Source organism: Martes martes (genome assembly GCF_963455335.1).
Source record: "Martes martes genome assembly, chromosome: 4".
In the NCBI taxonomy this organism is placed as follows: Eukaryota; Metazoa; Chordata; class Mammalia; order Carnivora; family Mustelidae; genus Martes; species Martes martes.
The window spans coordinates 8,653,489-8,671,534 of NC_137891.1; the positions used below are offsets into that span (position 1 = coordinate 8,653,489).

At 51.9% G+C, this 18,046-nt stretch overlaps 1 protein-coding gene across 1 annotated transcript in view; it reads left to right on the plus strand.

The window, feature by feature from the left end:
• The window catches only part of NDRG1 (N-myc downstream regulated 1), a 53,033-nt gene extending 35,953 nt beyond the window's left edge, over positions 1–17,080 (plus strand). Inside the window, exons 9-16 of the mRNA XM_080799907.1 lie at positions 115–171; positions 2,286–2,389; positions 3,786–3,842; positions 4,644–4,695; positions 5,798–5,845; positions 7,860–7,895; positions 11,861–11,912; positions 15,163–17,080. Coding sequence (XP_080656033.1) covers positions 115–171; positions 2,286–2,389; positions 3,786–3,842; positions 4,644–4,695; positions 5,798–5,845; positions 7,860–7,895; positions 11,861–11,912; positions 15,163–15,374 — 618 coding nt within the window. The 3' untranslated portion in view covers positions 15,375–17,080. The remainder of the gene's footprint in view (positions 1–114; positions 172–2,285; positions 2,390–3,785; positions 3,843–4,643; positions 4,696–5,797; positions 5,846–7,859; positions 7,896–11,860; positions 11,913–15,162) is intronic.
• The last annotated feature ends 966 nt before the right edge of the window (positions 17,081–18,046 follow it).

The window sequence follows — 18,046 nt, forward strand, 5'->3', positions numbered from 1 at the left end:
CGCCCATGAGGGGGCTGTCTTCAGACCCAAGTGTGGGGAGCCCAGTACTGAAGGCTTTGCTGACCCACCACGGCAAACACCTGTTCTCATCACACCTGTTCTTGCTGTGCCCAGATCTCCGGATGGACCCAAGCCCTTCCAGACATGGTGGTGTCCCACCTCTTTGGGAAGGTGAGTAGCGTGGCCTCACATCCCCTCATTCATGCCGAGTGACCGCGTGCTGCTTGGGCCTTGGGCACAGAGATGAGCCAGACACAAACCCCTGAGGCCACTGCTGACGTCTGCCTCGCCCACAGCGCCCGTGACTGCTTTCCAATCAGGTCCCCGCTCGCTCTCTTTCTAACATGAGGCTTTTTAAAGGTGCTTTGGTATTAGAAGTACGAAATTTCACCAATGCTGACACACACACACATCCCCATAAAGCCACACTGATTGAGATGATGACCATATCCATCATCCCCGAAAGCCCCCCGTGCCCCTTGCTAAGCCTTCCCTCCCTGCCCCTCGGACAGCCTCTCATCTGCTGACCCTCGCTAGAGATGAGGTCGTATTTCCTAGAGTTTTACATAGATGATGGCACCACACGGTACGTATCCTTGTGCGCTGGGCGCAGTTGCTTTGCGATCTGTCTCTGCCGCTGCTCCCTTGCTTTTCCAGCTTCTCGTAGCTTCAGAACTCCCTGGCTTGTGGCTCAGCCCTCCAGGCTCTGTCTCTGTCTCTGGTGGCCTCACCTCGTCTGTTTCAGATCTCCCACTGGGCGCCTCAGTTGAGCGCCCGACTCTTGATTTCAGCTCTGGGCATGATCTCGGGGTTGTGAGATCGAGCCTGGCGTCAGGCTCCGCGCTCAGCATGGAGTCTGCTTGCCCCGTGCCCTCTGCTCCTCCCACCGACTCACCCTCTCTCACTTTATCTCAAATAAATAAATAAAATCTTCAAAAAACAAAAACAAAAACAAAAACAAACCTCCCTCTGTCTTTCTCTTATAAGGACACTTGCCGTTAGACTTAGGACCTACTGGGATGATCTCGAATGATCTCATTTCAGGATCCTTCTCATAATGATGTCTACAAAGGCTTCTTTTCTAAATAAGTTAGCGTTCACAATGCCCAGGGGTTTGACGTGGACGTGGCCTCTGGGGCCAGCCTGCGGCCCACTGTAGCTGTCTTCACCTTGTCTGTGCTCCATTCAGTTTGTGACATGTTTTCTCCACCCCTGAGTATATATCATCTGAGCCTGAGGGGACCATGGGAAAAATTAAAGTCAGTTTTTGTATTTCCTTGCAGGAGGGGGTGTCAAGTATAGGGTGAGAGTCTGACCTGCTTCTACCCCACATTACTTGAGGAACCTCCAGGTTGCTAGAGTTTGTTTGTTGTTTTGTTGTTGTTGTTGTTTTGGTGTTTTTTTTTTTAATCTGAAACCGCAGCATAATTTACAATGGCTTTTTCCTGATTATGTTTTTAATGGCATTTTGGCCTCTCTGTTGCTTCTCTGATCATGGACTGTTTAGACAATAGCTCGGGCTGGACATGGGGCCCCCTTTGCTCCCTCCCTGTCCTGCTCTGGTGGCCACTGATCACATCAGGCCATTTCGTGGAGCCGTCACATCTGCTCTTTAACAAATGAGAAACAGAGCAAGCTCGTAACTTGTTTGTCTGTCCCAAATCACATTCAGAAAGGAACCAGGGAGAGGGAAAGCTGAGGCTTCTGCAGGTCTCTGGCGCTCCCCCAGGGGAGCCGAGATGGCCCTTCTTTCCAGAAGCTTCACAGGAGTTGCATGCCTTGGTTTCGTGTTTCCAGCATGAAAAACTTCTTAACTCCCCCTTAAAAACATTAACTTCTAACAGTTGCATCAATTTTTACTCTTTACAAAGGGCTTTTGTGTGCACCACCTCGCTTAATCCAACAGCCTGATGATACAGGGAATAGTCATCCCCCATTTATTTTTGAGGGGACTAAGGCTCCAAGAGGTTAACACGCTTGCCCCCAAAAAAGGACAGTGACGGAGCCAAGCTCCAGATTAGGGAGGACTGACCTGAAGTAAAAAGTCCTGAAGAAGTGAAGAACCCAGACGGGCGTGCTTTTCCCTTTGTGGGTTTACATTCCTTCCTGTTACCAGCTGATACGCAAAATCAGACTTCATTTCCCGCGGTCTGCTCAGGCTCCCTGGGGGTCAAGTGCATCATGCTTTATTATCTCTGTACCCGCGTAACCCGAAGAATGGAGGTACTCGGGAGTGGCCCAGGGCCACGGTCCCAGCAAAGGCTGTCTTCCCTCTCTCAATGCAGGAGGAAATGCAGAACAATGTAGAGGTGGTCCACACCTACCGCCAGCACATTGTGAATGACCTGAACCCCGGCAACCTGCATCTGTTCATCAACGCCTACAACAGGTATTAGTACGCGGCTTGGCCACCGAGCGGCCGTCAGTCGAGTTCCTTTTGTTGGTCTGGAATGTGGCGTAAGGCAGAGGGGGCTTACGAAATCAGGAGGGGATCCAGCCCCTGAATTTGAACAAAGAGATGGCTGGGAGAGGGAGACAGGTGCTTCCTGGAGTTCTGCACCCCAGACGACGGGGACGCAGGCATGAGGGGAGACATAGTCACACCCCCCACCCCGGGGTTTGGAATAAGTGTCCATGCCCCGGCTGACCCTGCAGAGAGGCCAGGTGTGAGGAGGGTGAAGAGAGTGAGCGGCGGGAATGAGGGGGAGGGAGGAGTCCAGAGAAGCTGCTGGAAGGTGAGTCAAGCCAAGAACAAGGAGCACATCCCTCCAGCCTTTGGCAAGGGGTTAGCCCTCTTCATGATAATGAGGGGCTGGTCTGGACCTCAGCTAAGGGAGGGGACAGCTCAGGGACACTGGTGTCAGCCAGGGGTTCTGAAAACAGGGAACGCCGTCTGCTGCGCTCCCATGAAGGGGACAGGAAGGAGCCTCGGGACTGTCTCTCTCCACAGTCAGTAGCTTACTTCGTGAAAGGCGTTAGTGTCTGTAACAAAGTTCAGTGTCCGTCTCCTCTTACCATCCTCCCGGCATCCCGCCTCTTCTCAGTGCGGGAGGGAGAGGTCGTGTCCCCAGTGGGCGACTGAAGACGTGGGACCCTGCAGAGCATTTCTTAAGCAAATACTTCCCGAGAGCTGGAGCAATCAGGCTGTTGGCTAGGCAGCAGACCCACAGAGACCAGAACAAACCCCCAAGCCCCACACACTGCTTTGCCCTCATGGTGCCCATAGGAATCAAATAAATCCTCTTAAAAATCCTGGGACACTGTTAACCATCATCATTTCCTGCTAAGGAAGCACAAGCACAGAGAGGTTCAGCATTCTGCCCAAAGTCACACAGCAAGGAAATGGAAGGGTGTGATTTGAATCCAGTCTCTCTGGCTCCAGGCCATGCTCTGGAAAAGCGTGTCTGCTGGTAGGAGCCCTCAGGAGGCGAGAGGCTGGATAGGTGTCTGCGGGGGCGAGCCATAGGGCTGGCCGGGCCCATGCTGGGCATGACACGGCACAGTGGGAAACTGTGGGAGGCTTAGAAATGAGAGAGGGAAAGGGTCAGGTCTGCGATGTAAAAGACATTGTGTAGAGGACTCGGGTTCGGGACAAGGAGGTGGGTTCCATGGGAAATGAGTGAGTCCTGCTGTCCCTAAAACCATTTACATGGGCCCTGAGAGGCTGTGCTGTCCCCGAGAGCCATGCGGGGTGGGACATGAGTGTTTTGGCAGGACCTCCTGGGATTAGGGAAATGGGAGGGGCTGTCCAGGTAACGATGTAACCGTGCGTTTGTGGTCTGCAGCCGGCGGGACCTGGAGATTGAGCGGCCGATGCCCGGAACCCACACAGTCACCCTGCAGTGAGTGGTCTTTCTCCCCCTCACCATCTTGTCGCCTTACTTGGCCCCTGGCAGGGCCCTCTTTCTGTGCTTGGCAGGAGTGGCACTCTGTGCCAGGACACCCATCATTGGCAAGCCCTGGGTGTGTTCTTCCCAGGGGGCAGGCACGACCCAGTCTCTCTCACCTACTTGATGTGCAGGGGTTCAGTTCCTGGGGGTGTCCCTGAGACTTGGGTGGGAGCCTAGGGTCTCAGAGAAGGAGCTCTGAGTGTACTTTGGATGAAACTTACTAAGCACCTGCTCTATGTTGAACATTGTGTTAGGCTTTGCTTTCACAGAACCTGGCGATGACTAAAACATGAGTCCCTCCCTAAAGTACCCTATAAGCTCGTCATGGGTATAGCTGACTGCATTCTGCCAGTATGTTCTGTCTTTTGTAGTTCCGTAAGTGAGCCATGTTATTTGACCTGAACTTGGCACATGCCATTCCCTTTGTCAGGCATGTCCTCCTGGTCTCTGGTCTTGATTGTTGGCAGAGCCCTACTCATCCTTCCTTGAGGAGAGGATGCTTGAAACTAAAACCATCAGGGCCCAGAAATTCTCTGGCTGAAATTCATACTAAGGTGCAAATGACTACCATCTCAGTTTATCTTAAGAACAAAGCAGAGGATGGAAGAAGAAGAAAGTTCAAAGAGCAAAGGGTACTGGGGAGACCAAAACAAATATTTTTAGAACTCTGGTCTCAGCCTGGGAGGCCTGGGAGCATGTGAATCTTTAATAAGTAAACTTTGTGTTAACTCGCTCTTCTCTCCCTGCCCCCAGGTGTCCTGCTTTGTTGGTGGTTGGGGACAGTTCTCCTGCTGTGGATGCTGTGGTATGTAGGAATCGTCCACTTGTTTCTATGCTTAATTTTAACAGTCTGAATCTGGTTGGCCTTTGGGCAGAGGGCCTCAACATCAGCCTCTATCCCTGACTGCCAGCCCTGTTTGCTTGGCACCGGGTCCTCTGTCTTTTATTTCCAGGCCCAGCACCTGCCATTCGACCTCCCATGGGTTTGTTTAGATGGGCATGTTTGCCGCTTGGCTTCCCGGCCAACGGACTCTCCTCTTGTTCGGGAATCTGGTAGAGTTTTCAGACCTGCTTGGTGCCTGATTGTCTGGCAAGGCAGAGAGGCCCCTGGGGAGTGGGGCTTAGACAAGGCTTTCTGAGTCATTTCATCCCTGAATTCCCACCTGTGATGTTGGGGAGGCAAAGCGCAGACTTGACCCTCTGACGGCCCCGCAGCTGGAGACAGGGAACCTTAGGGGCTGCTGAGCAGAGTGCTAGCACTCTGTAGGTGACACACCTTGTGCAGTGGGCTACAGAGTGGGATTTGCAAAGGGACCACGGGTTTCCTGTGATCTAACCCACCGGGCATAATCATAGGATATATCAGAAGAGAGATATTGTTCACATGAAGGGAGGTGATAATCTTACTGTAGGCACTTGGAACATCACGGGTTACATGTGGTTATTTTGTCCAGTTTTGGATGCGCTTCTGAGATGGTCATTGACAAATTAAAGCTAGTGGTTGTTAATTTCGTATGAAGAACAGTTGTCAGGTCTACAGATGTTGATTCACTTGTAGAATCTCTGGCAGCACCGGGTTAAATAAGTCCATTCATGTAGCAGCTATTTCTGAAGGGTCTGTTGGATTTTAGCTCATCATTGTAACAATCCTTTGAAAAAAGATTTTACCCCCATTTTATGGATAAAGAAACCGAGACTCAAAGAAATTAAGTAACTTGTCAAAGGTCGCTAGCAATGACAGGGCTGAAATTTATGGTTACGTCGCTTCATCTCAAAGCCCACATTCTTTCCTCCATGCTAGTGGGAAGACTGGAGTTGCTGCTGATGGGGGCAGCAAAGGGGGGAAGGCTGATGACCTTGGCTCTGGATGGGAAATTAACAGATTTCTTCTCCCTTTCCTGGTTCAGGTGGAGTGCAACTCGAAATTGGATCCAACAAAGACTACGCTCCTCAAGGTACGGGCAGAATGATGCGAGTTCGTCTTTGTTCTTTCTCAGAAACCCTAGCTTGCTGCAGAGTGGAGTAGTGCCTAATTGAGGCACAGCTGGGAGTCAGAGACCATAGAAATAATTATTTAATATGTGTGTTCACAAACATCTATCTCATGTACCCCAGGCTTGACACCCTAGGCTGCAGAGATGAAAGGAACTATCTAGACCCCTGGAGGGAGCCCTAGAGTCAATGGGCCACAGGCCTTGGTGCTCTGATGAGGGATGGACTAGGATTTGTCCCTTGTCCTAAGGGTCGGGCTGGATGGTCCTCCAGTGGGGGTTTTGCCATGGGAGGGCAGGACTCTGGCAGCTTCTCTGGGTACTTGAGGTGCTCGCTGTCCCTGAGGCCAGATTGAGGGTCTGTGCCCTCCCTGACCTCCCAGTCCAGCCACCATATTGTTTGTGACTTGCCTAAAGACACCACACAAGATGAGGACCCTTTCTGGTTGTACCCCCAGGAGAGCAGGCGACCCAGGTAGGGTAGCGAGGGTCTGTGGGGTGCTGTGTCCTCAGTGGCCTTGTGAAAGGCGCTGGGAGGTGTCTGATACTGAGGAGGGGAGCTGGTCCCCGGAGCCGGCTCTTCACATATATTTTCTATCAAGATTTCCTCACAAGGAAATTTCAGGTCTGGAAGATGCTGGGCTTGGGGCCCCGGGGGGCTGCCGATCGGCTGACCCAGGAGGCCCGATGTCTTAACTGTCCCAGCAGACTGTATCTGGGTTCTGGCAGCACTGGGGCCGCTATCCCAGGAGAAAGACGGAGAGGTCACAGTTACTGCTGATAGGGAGAGGAGGAAGGAGCATTTGAGAAGGGGGGCTTAGTCTCCTCATCTCCATTATAAGCACCCAGATCAGGGGAAGGGGGTTGCGGTGCTGAAAGGCACAGGAGTCTGTTCTCTTGCTGTCTTGCGGTCAGGAAGCTACAAGCCCAAAGTCCAGGTGTGGGCAGGGCCACGCCCCCTCTGAGGGCTCTAGGGAGCCCCTTTCTTGTTCTTCCCTTTTATGGCCATTGCCGGCAGGCCTCAGTTTCCCGGCTCGCATCCGCATTCCTCCTGTCTCTGCCTCCATACAGTCCAACCTTCTCTCTGGGCAGCCCTGTGTCCAGATCCCTCTGGTTTTAAGGACACCCCCCAGTCATTGGATTTCGGGTCCACCCTCTTCCAGTATGACCTCATCTTAGCTCATCACATCTGTGGAGGGAAGGTGACAACCTACGATCAGTGGCCGATTTGGCAGTGATAGGGATCTGAGTCCAGACAGCCTGCCCCTTGGGGTCAGTTCTGGTGTCCTGTCGCTGCATGGGCACCCCCTGGGTGCCCCGGTGCCAGCTGCTGTCACTCACCAGGCCTGCCAGTCCCACGTCTCTCCCAGCCGTTCTCACCCCGTCCCCCCTGCTGTCCCCCACTGCTGCCCCAGTCTCCCGAGCCCTGGGTCTGGGTCATGGTCCCACGTGCCTGCAGCAGCCTTGACAGAGGCCTGGTGGTTTGATGATTCCGTAGGAACTTTGGAAGCTGTGGTGTTTGTGCCGGTGTAGCCAGTGCAGAGACTCTGAGGCTGCTTGTCTCAGGTGGAGCAGTTTCTGTCCAAGGGAACGTTCGACGAGACTGTGTGCAGGGCCTCCCGCACTGAGGCTTTCTGGTCAGATGGACCCTGGCCTTGGCCTGCTGGTTCCTCCAGCTCTCTCAGGCCTAGCATGTGCCTCTGCTGTGGGGTGTTTGCACCTTCTGGTTCTCAGGGAACTGAGGGAAATTTCCGGGCCCCAGCAGAGCATCTGGCATCTCAGTCAAGAAGACCCAGATCCATGCCGAGATGGACGGAGACAAGCAGCCGTGGTGGGTGGGGGTGGTTTCTTTCCACCTGTCAGGTGCCCAGTGTCTCCCGAATGGGACCAGACAGGGCCGGGCAGTGGCAGGCGGGCCCCACAGGGAGGGACGCCTCTGCCGCGGTGTTTGGCACTGACCATCTTCCCTCTCTCCTAGATGGCAGATTGTGGTGGCCTCCCGCAGATCTCCCAGGTGAGTCCCACCTGTCCCCACCCCCCAGCTGGAGGGTGGGTGCCTCTGTGTCCTGTTAGCACCCATTCCCCCGCTGTCTGCTTGTCCCCCAGCTCACTATGACATTTGATGACACCACAGACAGGTCACTGTTTACAGAAATTGCTTCCGCATCCTAGGAACCCCAGCGGCGTGGATGACACTGGAGTTCATGGGAGGAGGGGGTTTGATGCATGGACACGGCTTGACACCTGTGGACCCGAGTCTAAACTGTGTCTGGTGTTTGCCCTCACAGACCACAGGGTTCTGCCGGAGCTCAAGGCCGAGCAGAGCCGGGCAGTGGGGAGATGTGTGTGAAAACACATGTATGACTGTGCATGTGAATATGTGCATGTGTTTGAGCACGTGTGTGAGTGTGCGTGTGAACACATATGTGTGTGCACATGCGTGTGTGGGGGGGTGTGCATACAGACATCAGTGCAGTGTGTTTGCTGCACAACCACTCGCCCCTCCCATCCCCCACCCGTGAATAACCCCACTGACCTAACAAGAGAAGGGACTTTGGAATCTCTGTCCTTGAGTTTTCATCATCATAGTTTTCTTCTCTGTCCTAACATGGACCATGATGTGAATCGTTGGTCGCTTTTGCCACCAAACTGTGGGAAAGCATGGAATGATGCCTTTTCTTTCTTCTGTTCCTGCCCTCCTGAAAGGGACTTCATGACTTCTGCAATCCAGCACTTTCCTGATGAACAACAGTAGAATCTGGATCTTTTTCTAGATACACGTATTCTCCTTCCCCCTGTGCCCCCACCGTGGGAGCCTCCTGCAGCAGTGAGCCTGCACTCGGGGTCTGTCTCACCTGCCAGGGTGTAGGGAGAGACAGGGATAAGGGCACGGAGCACCAGAGGGTTAAGACCACGTCCCCCTAGGTCTTCCCCACTGACTCTCCCTGGCAGGTGCACCCATGCCCTGGACTCACGCGTGCCCTGAGGGCCGCCTTATCCATGAGCCTGTCATCTGGGCAATGACCCCAGGCTGGGGAGATGAGACAAACAAAACTTAGATTTTCAGAGGGGCGAAGGGCTATGTGCCCTCCTCAGTAACGAACCAGGACCTGAAATGTGTATTTTATGAGTTTGAGGTTTTTTTTTTCTTTAATCAATGCTATTTAGTACTTCTGATTTTCTAGTTACAAAGTAATACATGTTCATCAATAAAAAAAATAAAGACACAGGTGAATAAAAGAATAGTAAAAAAAAACACATCCGTAGTTCCCCAACTTCAGGTTACCATTGTTACAAACTTGAAAGTTATTTACTTCTAGTCTCCTTCTCTATATACTGTGTACATTTTAGTTTTTGTTACTCTAAGCAAGATTAGGATCATATTGTGTATCTATTTTTTACTCGTCCATGTAACTTGACATCTCCAAGCTCTCTTCCTTTGGTTAGAAATGCTCTGTACCTTGTCTTTAATGGCAGGACAAAATGCCATCACACAGATAAGCTGGAATTCGTTTTCTTGGCGCACTGCTTGCTGGACACTGACAGGTAGTTTCCAGTTTCTCGCTGTTCATTGTGGGGCTCTGGAGAGCCTCTCAGTGTGGCAAGGATCAGCTCTTGGTTAATTTCATGCGGCCCTGCCAGTTTCAAGAACTGAGTGATGGAAAAGGGAGAGTCTTGGCTCTGAGTCCCCAGGGAGTGGGCGACGGCTGACAGGTCCATCGGGGGGCAGAACAATCTCCGTACTAGCCGGAGCTGTCCCAACAGAGAACGGTCTTCTGTCTGGGGTCCTGGGGTATTTCACTGGGGGCTCTGAAGAGGAGACCCCCAAGAAGCAGATTTTTGCCACAGGTGCATCCTGGACTTGACTTCGTTTCTCTGCATTGTCTCTCACTGCAGCCGCTCCCTCCAGAACTCTGCACAGAAGTGTAGGCCCAAGTGGCTTTTGGTAGCTCGACTAGCCTTTTGGCAGTGGCTCCCTCCGTTCCCACTAGAAAAGGACAAAATCCTTGCAGTGTTTTATCTGCTGTTGTGTTATGCCTCTTTACAGCTGGGAGAAACCAGAGAAGGGTGGGCTGGCCCTGCCTCCAGGGGGAACAGATGGGCTCCCCGCCACAGAGCCCAGCTTAGACAGAAGCAGGGGTTAATACCTGCACGCGGGCGGGGCATCCTTCAGCCATCCAGCTCGCTGCTGGACTTCTAGCGAAACAGTGCTTCTCCAGGGCCTGAGGTCCTCAGGCTGGCTCGGGGAGAGGGGCCCCAGGGTTCCTTCGATCTGCCCGCCCTCCCTGCCTCCCCCGGGTCCCTCCCCCGCTTTCTCTTCTTTCTTTTCTACATTGGAAATGAGAACAGCTCCAATCCTGACCACAATGGAAACATGTTGTAAAAGCCTGGCAGGGGCTGAACCAGCCCAGGCTTCCGGGAGACCAGTCCGGGGAGACCCCGTTTACTGTCATTCTCTTCCTCCTGCCCTTACAAGAATTGGGTATCTGTCTGTAGAGGGCATCCCCGTCCCTCATTCCATTTGCAAGGCCTACAGTCCTTAGAGGTGAGAAGAGCAGGTGTTTGTTGCAGTGTCACGGAAGGGGAAGGGAGGCTGAAGGATTGTTTTGTGCTGGGCCCGTGGCTCTCTGCAGTCCCGATGGCAACTCTTGTCACTTGCTGTTGTCGCACAAACCCCAGAGGGCAGCTTGAACACAGCCTCTCCCTTATTCATTGATTATTTATTTTTTTAAAAAGATTTTATTTATTTGAGAGAGAACGAAAGCGAGAGAGATCACAGAGGCAGAGGGAGAAGCCAACTCACTGCTGAGCAGAGAGCCCAATGCGGAATTCAGTGCCAGGACCCTGAGATCATGACCCGAGCTCAAGGCAGACGAGACGCTCAACCGACTGAGCCACCCAGCCACCCTACAGCCTCTCCTTTAAATGTCACATGGCTGTTTGTAGAGTAGTGGCAGGCATTGATGGGGGTAGGCAGGAACACTCCGACTGCCGATGACTTCTCACTGGGACGGAAAGACGCTGAGGAGTGCAGACCCAGGACATTGCTTGGGAGAGTTGGCGGTTAATGGGACTGTGGGTATGGCCTTGAGAACATTTCACCTCCCATTTCAGATGAATTTAAATCTGGAGGAATTAATTGACGGAACTGGGTATATTCTTGAGATTCCCAACTCATTTCACTTAAGGTAGCCCATAGATTTGGTTAGTTGGTTTACCCAGCTCTCCATCCATCCATCCATCCATCCATCCATCCATCGATCCCTCTTCTGTTCTTTAATTTCTTTCCATCCATCCATCCATCCATCCATCCATCCATCCTTTCCATCCATCTGTCCATCCTCCTTACTTCTATCCAGTATCTACCTGTCCACCATCCTTCATCCGTCCATCCATCCAGCCAGCCTTCTCTTGAAGCTGAGAGTGAATTGCCTTGAAAGCACGGAGTTTGGAAAGCCCCGGATGAATCTGTAGGACCACGCATGGGTTGACTGTGAGACCATGGATGGATTCTTTACCTCTCCATGACTGTCCGGCAATGGAACATACATGGGAGTGGCACCAACTTCAGAAGGTTATTGTCAGGAGTAGATGGAATGAATGCTGCACGGTGTTGGTGCTGTACATTCTAGATGCTGAGTTGGACCCATCGCTATCAGTGTAACCTTCTTTATGGGAACCCTCAGCAGTTAGCGTGGCCGTCTGTCCGTGTTTCACAGGAGAGGTCATATAATGTGACCAGACTCCCTCAGCTATGAGGTGAATTTACAACTTTTTCTCCCTAGCCAAAGTGAATTCTGCTCCCCGTGACTAACCCATAGTCTTTGCTTTCCTTTTGTTCCCTGTGCAATCAGCACGGGGTGGCCCGCCCTCTCGGGCCCAGCTCTCTAATAAAGGTGACTGTGGGCACAGCTCCACATGGCCCGTCAGGATGGGGACCTCCGGCGACTGACCATATTGTCCCTTTTCCTCTTGCAGCCAGCCAAGCTTGCCGAGGCCTTCAAGTACTTCGTGCAGGGCATGGGATACAGTAAGTGTGGCCTTTCTGGGCGGGTGGTGGGGTGAGGGGCAGGCATGGGAATTGAAAACGGCAATGACCTGGACCGAGCCTGAGTTAAGTACTCTCAGTACTCTCGGTCAGCCTCAGCTCTTTGCAAACTAGGAAGGTCAGGGGAGGAAACATTTAGGTGTGTGGTGGATGGGCGGTAGTGTGGAGGTTCTGGTATCTTCTTTATACCACGGTGGCTTCATCTCCCTCCACTAATTACCAGGTGTGGTTTCATAGGGAATTTTCTTTAGATTTAGGTGAGGACCCACCCCCTAAGCACCAAAAAGAGCACAGTGGAACCCTGAAAATCTTCCACATTTTGGTTACGTGCTTGCTTGCTTTTTTTTTTTTTAATTTAATTTCAATTTAATTGACATATAGTGCATTACTAGTTTCAGAGGTAAAACTTAGTGATTCGTCAAGTTACGTGTATATGATTATGTGGTTGCTTAAGAGACTTCCAGTTGTGATGGTGGTGATGATGGTCATGATGAAAGATTATTAGTAAATCCTTCATTTTTTTTCCTCATTTAACCATCACAGTAAGCCTATGTGATACTTTTTTTTCCCTTTTTTTGAGAGAGGGAGAGAATGTGTGTGCATACAAATGGGGTGAGGAACAGCGGGAGGGGGAGACAATCTTGGGCTCCACACTCCGTGCAGAGCCCAGTGAAAGGCTCATACTTACAAACCTGAGATCATGAGCTAAGCCGAAATCAAAAGTTGGATGCTTAACTGACTGAGCCCCCCCAGGCGCCCCAGGCGCCCCATCCTATGAAGTCCTCTTACCCTCATCTTACAAATAGTGGAACTGATGTTTGGAGAGATTAAGCAGGGAGCAGAGTGGGTATCTCTGAAAGTTCTTTGAAAACCATAAAGCTCTGTACACGGATGATAAAGCCACCTGTATTCAAGACTGTGCCTCTTTGCCAAGTCCTTGGATTTGGGAATTGAAGGAGAAATAGAAGCATACTTCTGGAACGTGCCGTTTCTTGAGTGTGGTTATAGTTTAGTTGTTAGACACGTCCAGCCTTCTTCAGCAGTGCAGTCCCATGACCAGGACAGACCATTGCCAAGTGTAAGCACTCTGGTGGGAAGCGGCCACAGATGGTACCACTTGAGGTGTGAGCCGTGACGTGGTTCTTTTGGCTCTTTCTGCCGACGGCTTTGAATTATAATTTATGTGCCCATCTTAACGAGGATGTCTGGATGTCTAATCTATTCATTTTTTTTTTCTCCTGGAGACTGAAACTTTTTGTCTATTTAAAATAGTAATGGTATCTTTGGTAAGCCGACCACACTCTTAAGATTGGCCACAGCCGCGTTTAGTTTCTAGAGAGGCCAAGAGCCAGTGAGTCTGATTTACATGCTGCAGGCAGGGCCCGTGTCCCTAGGTGCCCTGTTCCAACAGAAAACATCTGTCTCTGGGTCTGCTGCCTTCTCAGCTACCTGCCCAATGGCAAAGCGAGCAGGCAGAGGCAGCGCCCGGAGAACGCCGCTGGGTGGACTTGGTTTACCTGGCAGCGCGTACATCAGGACTCGTTTGCCTTGGACCTGCCCTGGCTTTGGATTTCTGCCCCGAAAGTGTATTCTGAGGAGAAAAGATGTGAAAGGCAGGCCTTGTTCCTCCAACACACACACACACACACACACACACCAGCTTCTGTTTCCAGGAAGCTGAAGCATCCGGCAGGTTACAGGGGAGGAAAGCAGGAAGAGCTCTCGTCCCAGAGGCATGAACCACAGAGAAAGCAAGTAGTCACCTACTGAGTGCCTGCTCAAGCTGGGCCAGGCAGGACTCGCTCTTTGCATCCGTGACGCCATTCGCTGGTCAGCCTTGAGCCCTGTGATGTCAGAAAAACTCTCAGATTGGGGGGTTGAGAAATGGGGGTTCAGGAAAAAAACATGAGCGACAGATGTGGGAGCGATCCCGATTCTCCCTGGATCTAAACACTCGCTCTTGGAGAAGAGAATTCAGTGCAGCAAGGATTCGTTTTGTTTGTGGGCACGTGTCCCAGCAGGCCAGCCCCTGCACCCGCGGAGTGACTGGCGCAATCGCCACAAGTCTATGTACGTATCTGGTTCCTTGGATTGGGACCGATTGCTCAGTGTGGCCCTTGCGGTGATGCTTTGTTTGGGTGGTGTACTAGCTTCCTATTCCTGCTGTAACAGATCTCCACAAACCAGATGGCTTAAAAACACCGAGAAATGTGCTTTCACACTACTACAGCTCTAGAAGCCAGAAGTCCAAAATCAAGATGTATGCAAGGTCATGCTTCCCCTTGGAGATTCTAGAAAGATCTTTCCTTGCCTCATCTGAGCTCCTGGAGGGAGTTGGCAGCCCTTGCTTTTCTTTGACTTGTAGCCACATACTCCCATCTCTGCCCTGGGTTCACATGGCCGTGTCTGTGTGTGTGTGTGTGTGTGTGTGTACGCACGCGCCTGTGTAGGGGTGTTCTGTCTCATGAACAACCAGCCTAATCTAGTATCTTCTTAACCTCTTCTTAACACAATGTATTGGCAAGGACCATATTTCTCTTCAATTCTGGTGCCTATGAATTTGGGGCTGGTGGTTATGAGTTTGGGGGGAGTAGAGGGCAGGGTTCAGCCCAGTGCAGGTGGGGGTATCGCTTTGTCTTCATTTCACTTTCTCAGCCATCTGCTCTGTGCAAGGCTATTACAGGTGCTAAAGGATGGACATCGCCATTGATAGTTCCTGGCACCTCATGAGCTTCTCTGGAAGAGATGACAAGTCACAGCTGGGCTGCAGATTTGCTGGGGGGAACCTCGGTTTCCCCACCTGTGGCATGTGGGGATTAGCCCAGCTGGTGTCCTCCAGGGATGTCTAGACAGTGGAAGGTCGTGGTACATGGGCACACATGGGGGTGCTGATGCTAGGGGATCAGTGTTTCCATTTTACTGATGGGGTTGGAGGGCTCCAAGAGGGACATTCCCAGAGTCGCGCAGCTGTCAAGCAAGTGGCAGACTCGGATTCAGACCCACCTCTAGGTTCAAGCCGCCGTGTGATCGCAAGTTCTTAGCTGCCCTGGGGACTTGCTCTCCACCACTGTGAGCTGATAGAGGACAGGGAGCCCGGTGGCTGGATGGATACAGGGATGGACAGGTCAGGCAGGAGGAGGCACCGTTGCTGGCATGCAGGTGCCCTTCGTGTTCTCTAACCGGGTCCCTAACTGGGTGCCTAACCAGGTGCATCTTCTTTCTCTCTCCCCAGTGCCCTCGGCCAGCATGACCCGCCTGATGCGCTCCCGCACGGCCTCTGGCTCCAGCGTCACGTCCCTGGAGGGCACCCGCAGCCGCTCCCACACCAGCGAGGGCGCCCGCAGCCGCTCCCACACCAGTGAGGGTGCTCGCCTGGACATCACCCCCAACTCCGGGGCCACTGGCAACAACACCGGGCCCAAGTCCATGGAGGTGTCCTGCTAGGCGGCCTGCGCCACGGCTGCCCCTGGACTCTGGGCTTGCACAGCTGCCCTTTCTCTGGCCCTTCCCGCCCCCGCCTTCCACACCACACGTAACTCGTATTAACCCAAAGCTTATGGTGTAAGAGAGCTCTTGGGGGGCACACAGTTAGACTGGGTTCGTCAAGGATGCCTTTCCCAGCAGGGGCAGGGTGGGCGGACCAAAGGAAAAGAAGGATCTCAGTGTCTGTGCTCATGGCCAGGCTGGCCTGATGGCCACCCCCCACCCTCCCTCAGAGACGCCAAACTGCCAAAAACAAGACACGCCGCCCTAAACACTTCCTAAATCCAGGCCTAGGCTGACCTGAGCATCCTGGTTCTAAAGGGCACTTTGTCGGAAGCCAGCCCCCTCTCCTTCCCGTTTCTTCTCCAACTAAAGACAAACTGACCCCCAGCTTCTGGAAACAGAACCCTGTTCTGATTTGGGGAGGGGCAGAGCAGCAGATTGTAGCTCTTTTGAACTCCACCAAACAGGAAGCAAGAGAGAGGTGGAGTTTACGTGGAGGCTAGAATGCTTGGAAAGACAAATCTACGCAGTTGACGTGAAGACATAGATTTTCAAATTCAGTGTATAGATCCACTTTTTCATGCCGAAACATACGAGCCTGTTCTACTGGCCTCCTTTCAATGGACAGTGAAAGCGGGCGGCAAAAATCTCTGGGCTTTCCAAAGAAACGGTCTTGGCAAACATTGGTGTCATTGGATCGGAGCCCTTGGCTCTGCTGTCTGCCGCCGCCTCCGCAGCCCTGACTTCCCACCCCGAATACGTGAGTGAGGATTTCGTTCATGGGGAAGGTGACCTAGGTTTGTACTTGCTTTCTTTGACATGGAGGAAACTTTCCAAACAGCCCTATGTGGCTGTGATGAGTCTCCATGCAGTGGGGCGGGGGGTGGGGGTAGGGCGGGGGTGGGGTGGGGTGGGGGTGGTATCTGGTTTATTAGATGTAAGGGATTTCTGTGGTTGTGATGGGATCCAGGGCAGTCGTGATTTCAGTCGATCCCACCCTGGTTCCCAGGAATCTTGGGTGATTGAGTTAACTCCAGCTTCCAATCTCTGACAAGTGGGGTTGAACCCGCGTGTGACAGCCGAATGTCTCTGACTTGGTAGCATCACTGCATCTTCGGGGAGAACCGTTTGCCCTTGCAGGGGGTGGGGATTCACACGGGGAGTGTTGGCTGAGAAGACGAGAGGATTCTGGAATATTCCATGGGATTGCCTTCCCTCTCCTGCCTTCCCCTCTTCCCTGCCCCTCTAACCTTTTGCTGAATGCAGCGGCACCACTGACATTTCTGGGCAACGTCAGCGTCGCTGTCAAGTTTCTGTACTACTGGCTTTTGATTTTCATTTTGGCTAACCATGGGTGATCTTAGAGGAGGTTCGATCCAAGTGGGATGAATCCATGCGAATCAGCTACTGGGGCCTGGTACTTTCCAGGACCCTACAGTTGGTACAAGGAAGTAGTCTAGACTTCTAGGTAGCTGGAGGGGCAGTGACTCAGTTTCTTGCCCCTACCACCCAGAGTCTTCCCCGCCCCCGACTTGTGTAGAAAGGTCAGGGGTCAGGGCAGGAGTGGCTGAATCGAGACGCAAAACTGTTCTGTACACGTCTTTCCAAAGGAGTTTCTTAATGAGATATTTGTATTTATTTCCAGACCAATAAATTTGTAACTTTGCAGTGGCTTGTGTCTTCTTCCTCTGAGAGAGAGTGTGTGTAGCCCCACAGTGGCGGAAGGGGTCCTTCCTTACCTGGGGCCTCCCAACGCCTGCCTTAGGACATCACTGTCCCCTAAGACTACAATGCAATTACAATACGATACAGGTCAGTTTAAACACAACAGGTTTTAATATGATCTCCTGTTACTTAGGCTTCTTGAGATTAGTTTAAAATTTGTAGGACAATTGGGAAGATGGTACAGAGTTCCCATATACCCCACACGGAGTTTCCTCTGTTGGTAAGACCTCACTTTGCTATGGTGCACTGGTCACAACTAAGAAATCAGCATTGATAATTACTATTAACTAAGCTCCATACTTCATTGGAATGTCACTACTTTGTCCCTGTTCTTTTTCTGTCCCTGGATTCCATCCAGGATGCCACATTGTATGTGTCCTTATGTCTCCCAAACTTCCCGGTCTGTAACGGTGTCTCCAACTTTCCCTGCTTTAGATGACCTTGATAGTTTTGAGAAGTGCTCGTTAGGCATTTTGTAGAATGTCCCTCAGTGAAGGTTTCTATGATACTATTCTCACGGCTCCACTGGGCTGATGGGTTTTTGGAAGGAAGATCACAGAGACAAAGTGCCATGCCAACAGCGTGATGAGTCATCGGGAGTCCCCACTCATGCCGTTGACCATGATCACCTGTGGCTGAGGCAGGGTTGGCCGGGGTCCTCCACTACCCTGGTAACTTTTTCTGCTTTTCCACACTTGTTCTTTGGAGGAAGGTCACTAAATTGCTGAAGACAGATCCCACTCAATCCCGCCTTCTCTTTTAAATAGCTATCCTGCTGTTACTTATGCTGTATTTTCTTCATTTACGTGGAAGAGTTTCTTTGAGTGTAATTCGCTGTAAATTGCCTATAAAACTTGACATCTGTGTTATGGTACAGGGAGAGGATATGCTGTCATTTCAGAAAT